A 5604-nucleotide genomic window follows, 5' to 3' on the forward strand; every position below is an offset into this window, starting at 1 on the left:
TAGTCGAGCTATTGGTTCAGTGATTTCCTTCGAGGTAAGAGACCAAATGGGAAGACAGTAGGACATGGTTGAAAACACCAATGTTGATGCATTGTTTTCAAGGTATAGTGAATCCCCTCCTGACACCCTTGAATATCCAATGCTTTTGGATAAATGATGAATCTTTGTTTGGCTGATTGTTATGCATTTCTGTAGGAAAATGCAATGCAGATATTTGAAATAATTTGGATCTTGCAACTGTACGATACATTTAATGGGGTAGCTCTTTAAGACACCCAATGAGACGACATCACCTAAGCCCACCACCATGTGTGATCAACAAACTATGTACAAATATACACTTTATACATGCCATACAAGACAGGCCCCGCAAGTCGCTAGGGCATTTGTTTTTCTACACATTTCAGTTCTACGTCTGCATTTACAATGCAGTCTATCACATCACTGAGCACAGTCAGTGCCTGCGCCCACTGGAGGACCTGGGAGCAGACACACGGTGGAATGTGGAGGCGATTGGGGGGACAGGTACCAGGGTCTGGGTTGTTGGCTTGGGCCCGGCGGATGGCAGACTCAACATCCCAGACCAGGGAAGGGACCAGGCAGGAGCGGCGAAGAATGTAGTCCGAATGGTCTCCCGTGTCGTCAGAGGAGTGGAGACGCGACAGAGCATCGGGATTAGTTTTTCTGGATCCGGGGCGATAAGACAGGGTTTCATTAAATCGGTTGAAAAACAGGGCCCACCTAGCCTGGGGGGAGTTGACTCTCTGGGCTGTGTGAACGTATGAGAGGTTTTTATGATCTGTCCAGATGAGAAGCGTCTGTTGAGAGCCCTCCAACCAGTGCCTCCACTCCTCCAGCGCTAGCTTTACGGCTAGCAGCTCTCGGTCTCCCACGCTATAGTTAAGTTTGTGGGGGTGAGGCAACGGGAAAAGAAGGCACGGGGTGAAGTTTTTGGTCCGAGGGAGAACGCTGGGACAGAGTGGCGCCCACACCTGAGTCCGAGGCGTCCACCTCCACTACAAACTAGAGGGATGGGTCCGGGTTAATGAGAATGGGGGCGGACGTGAAACGAGATTTGAGGAGTGTAAAGGCTGCAGCGCCCTTTGGAGACCAGACGAAGGGAACTGACGGGGAGGTGAGGCGGGTGAGTGGGGCAGCCATGGCGCTGTAATTGTGGATAAAACAGCAGTAGAAGTTAGCGAAGCCCAAAAAACGTTGCAGTTGCTTTACTGAGGTCGGGATGGGCCAGTCAACCACAGCTTTGATTTTTGCCGGGTCTGCACGCAGTCGCCCGCATTTGATGATAAAACCCCAAAACTGGACCGACGGGACGTTAAACTCACATTTCTCCGCTTTGACGAAAAGCCTGTTCTCCAAGAGCCGCTGCAGCACTAACCGGACTTGTTCAATGTGTTGGACTGGGTCACGGGAGAAGATCAAGATGTTCTCAAGATATACAAAAACAAACCGATGGAGGTAATCGCGGAGAACATCATTTACTAGGACCTGGAACACTGCGGGGGCGTTAGTAAGGCCGAAAGGCATAACGAGGTAGACCTACTCGTAGTGACCTAAGGGTGTTAAACGCAATCTTCTACTTGTTCCCCTGGAGGGGAGAGGTGCGTCCGGGAGAATGGCTATGGAGCAGTTGGGTGATGGGGTGGTAAGGCCATCGCCTGGTCTTTACTGAAGACCAAGGCGAGGTCGTAGTATTCGGATGGAACGAAAGACAAATCAGGATGGTCAGGAGATGCGGATGGAGCGGAGATTCTACCGGGGGCTTGGGCAGACAATAAGCAGGATGAGTGACAAGCAATACTCCAGTTCCTGATCCTTCCCCGCGCCCAGTCCACATTGGGGTTGTGAATTTGGAGCCAAGGAAGGCCGAGAACAATGGGAGTGACCGGGGAGGAGATGAGGTGGAAGGTGATTACCGGATGTGAGAAGCTGAAGCGGGGGAGTGCAGTGAGTGACCAAGGTGAGGGGCTGACCGTCAAGGCTAGTGGCGTGAAGGGGAGCGTCGAGGGGAATACGTGGAACGGAGAGCTGGCGAGCAACTTCAAAATCCCCAAAGAATTCTCATCCAGGCCAGATCGACCAAAGCCCCCAGAGGGAGCGCCACCTCCTGCCACAACAGGGAAACGTCCAACAAAAGGCGTTGTTTAGGGTAAGTTCGGCTCACCAGAACCCCTACTGCTACTGGCGAGCCAAGTCTTTTGGCCGGATGGGACAGGCAGGGAGAAAGTGAACTGGTCTGCCACAGTACAGACACACGCCGGCCAGGAGGCCACGCTCGCGTTCCTCTGGGAACATCCAGGCCCGGCCCAACTACATGGGTTTTGGAGGAGGCAACATGGAGGAAGCGGAAGGTGTGCTGGGGCGCGGCTAGAAAGGCGGGGGAGCATAGGCCCGAGAGGGTGGCTGAAATGGCCAAGCAGAGGACGAGCCGCGCAAGTTGCGCTCTCTCTCCCTCTCCCGGATGCGGTTGTCAAAATCGATAGCACAGTCTATCAGGTCATCCAGGTTCTCTGGTGGCCCGGAGGTCCTTCACCCGCTCACTAAGCCCTTCCAGGAACGCGCTACAGAGAGCCGGATTGTTCCACCCAGACTTGGCGGCCAGAATGCGGAAATCGACCGAGTACTCCGCAACACTACGATCCTCCTGTTAGAGGGACATAAGGCGGGAAACCCTCTCCTGACTCCGCACAGGGTAATCAAAAACCCTTCTCAACGCCTCCTCAAAGGAGGAGTATTAGGAGAGGATATCAGATCTCCCCTTTCTTATCGAGGTATACCAGGAGAAGGCCCGGTCACGGAGTAACCCGGCGACATAACACACCCTGGCCTCGTCCGAGTGGAAGGTTACTGGCTTTCTGCTAAACACCAGAGCGCACTGCACAAGAAAAAACCCTTGCACGTACCCAGCACACCAGAGAATTTGTCAGGCGGAGTAACGGGTGATGGAGCGGGATTTACCGGGGGAAGAAGAAAGGCGGAACTGGGGAGTTGGAGATCCAGCCGCCGGATCTCCCCGGACAGGGAGCAAAGTGTCTTGGCCATAGCTGGGATGGCCGAAGCATGCTAACCAAGCAACCACTGGAAGGCTAAAGCGAACGACAGCTCCTGGGACTGGGAAGCCGAGGGGTCAGGGGGCGGGGTTGAGCCGGCTGAGTCCATGTTGGCTTGATCGTTCTGTTACGAACAAAGAGGAGGACAAATAGACTACTTACGGCCAGCCGGTCCTCAATCGTGACAAACAATGCTCCTTTGCAGCTAATGGAACTAAAGTTGGAATAGTGTCTTATTAAGATGAGTCAATATTTATAGGTTAAGAAATATTTAATAAAAGAAAGATGTGGAAAAGCATAGAAAATCACACTCTAAGCCCTCTTTGTGAAAAAATAATTTGTTTTTACATTTACTAACTCATATTTCATAACTTTGTACGCAGCATGAAAAAAACTAAATATACATTTCATTTTTAATTTAGTGAGGATAAGTCAATACCTTATCATGGTTTGATGTGGAACATTAAAATGCCACATAAAAATTGTTATAAAGTTTATTTGACGTTGTGTTGGATAAAAGCATCAGCTAAATGACATAAATGTAAATTGTTGTTAAAATACCATGTTTTGATGTATGATAAATTATTAATTTTATTGTAATCCAAGTATATCCTTTGTTATTGGTTAAAGGCTACATTGTAAAGTATAGTACATTCAGAAATTAGGTAGTTTGGTTAAACAGAGAGAGAACAGAATAACTTAATACCCTGCACTATTTGTGTTTGTTTGTTTTTCTTTGAAAGACCAGATAAGATTTGGAGAAACACTTGAGATTGTGAGCCTGGTCAAGCTAGACTGTGGACAGTTGTGAAGGCAGTGAGGCCTCTCTACTCTTTAACTTTAGAGAACGGACACTGTCCTCTTCAAATATTAACTTTCTCACTAAAGGTAACATCTCTTGAACGATAACATAATGAAGGGGTTAAGTGTCTTGCTCAGTGACACATTGGTTGATGTATTGCAGTGGGAATCCAACCCAGATCTCCCACACCAAAGGCATGTGTCATATCCACTGCTACCTCCTCAGTGTTCGCTCCTCTGTCATATCCTCAGAGCTATCACAATAAGGGTTATGGTATGGGTGAGGGTATGAGATCCAGCCACAGCCTCTTAAGCCAAGTACACCTGAGCTGGCGGTTCCTTTCCAAATCCACTTTATCCTCCCTGCCTCAAGTGTGGCCATGTGGCCTCAGCTCAGGGACTTTTGACGACTACAATGCACTACATTTTGATTTGATAAAAAAAAAAAAGTCAAACTAATTAGTTCTACTTTTGTCCTACTTTTTTCAAGAGACTTACAGTACATATGACTACTAATTTATTTGTGTCACTACTGCTTTACAGATGGAGCACAGGAAGAAGTATGGCAAAATATTCAAATCCCGTTTTGGGCCCCAGATGGTGGTCTCAGTGGCAGACCGTGACCTGGTGGCTGAGGTGCTGAGGGCTGAGGGTGTGGCCCCTCAGAGAGCCAACATGGAGTCCTGGAAGGAGTACAGGGACATGAGAGGGCGTTCCACTGGCCTCATCTCAGCGTGAGTCTCCCTTCAAACTTTGGGATTTTGAGTCTAGAAAGATCCCTATGAACTGAATGACTTTGGGGAACGACAGGATAATCACCTTACTTGGGCTACATTTTTAAGCTTAGCTCATTTTCCACTGGCCTCATCTCAGCGTGAGTCTCCCTTCAAATTTTTATAATCTGTGTCTGGACAAAGACTTCCTGAAATTAATGACTTTGTGGGTCAACAGGATAATAGTTTATAATATACACTATGTAGATATAGACTGTATATTGACAATGGGATTGATCCATTGCCTGATGTCCCTCATTTTCGGCCAGATGTCTCTAACCTTCTGCTTTCTTTGTGTTGGAATTCTAAACTCCAGTCAATTAAGGAAACATCCTCCGAGGTAGAACCAAAAATCTAATTATATTAACTTTTTTTTTTTAGTAAGATTATCATCACACACTTGACAGCCCTTTTAATTCCAGACCTGGCCTCCCTATGTATACATTCCCTCAAAACAAGTTCCTTCCGGAGGCTATTTTGCAGAAGCCCCGTACCTGTATCTGACGCTAAGATAAAAAGAAGCCACCAAAGGTGCTTGTGATTGGTTTTAAAGAGATGCCAATAAACCAAATCACAGTTTTCTCCTTTCCAGAAAAGTTGTGTGGACTAGCCCGACCCTCCCTCCTCAGCGCTGTGGAGATAGGTCCAGCGACATGACACTGGCATGCCACAGTCATGACACAGGAACCCTAACCTTAACCATAACTTGTCATGACAAAACTGAAAGACACTTACCAAAAGAAACGTTATTTCATAAACGTTTATGACTTCTTTGTATTTTTTATGACACATAAATGACGCTTATGTATGTACCTTCAGGTAAAGTGTAACAATTTTCCCTATAAGTATGTGAATGTCTTTCCAAAAATGTACCTTGTTTCTTGTGTCCTATTTTCCAGTGAGGGAGATGATTGGCTAAAGATGCGGAGCGTGCTCAGGCAGCTTGTCATGCGTCCCCGGGA

The 5604-nt window shown here is 47.6% G+C and overlaps 1 protein-coding gene across 1 annotated transcript in view; it reads left to right on the top strand.

Annotated features, from left to right (window-relative positions):
- The window catches only part of LOC117948167 (cytochrome P450 27C1-like), a 20964-nt gene that overhangs the window by 10190 nt on the left and 5170 nt on the right, over nt 1-5604 (top strand). Inside the window, exons 3-4 of the mRNA XM_034877685.1 lie at nt 4413-4603; nt 5542-5602. Of these exons, the coding sequence (XP_034733576.1) occupies nt 4413-4603; nt 5542-5602 (252 nt within the window). The remainder of the gene's footprint in view (nt 1-4412; nt 4604-5541; nt 5603-5604) is intronic.

This window comes from Etheostoma cragini, chromosome 1, assembly GCF_013103735.1.
Source record: "Etheostoma cragini isolate CJK2018 chromosome 1, CSU_Ecrag_1.0, whole genome shotgun sequence".
NCBI classification, from domain to species: Eukaryota; Metazoa; Chordata; class Actinopteri; order Perciformes; family Percidae; genus Etheostoma; species Etheostoma cragini.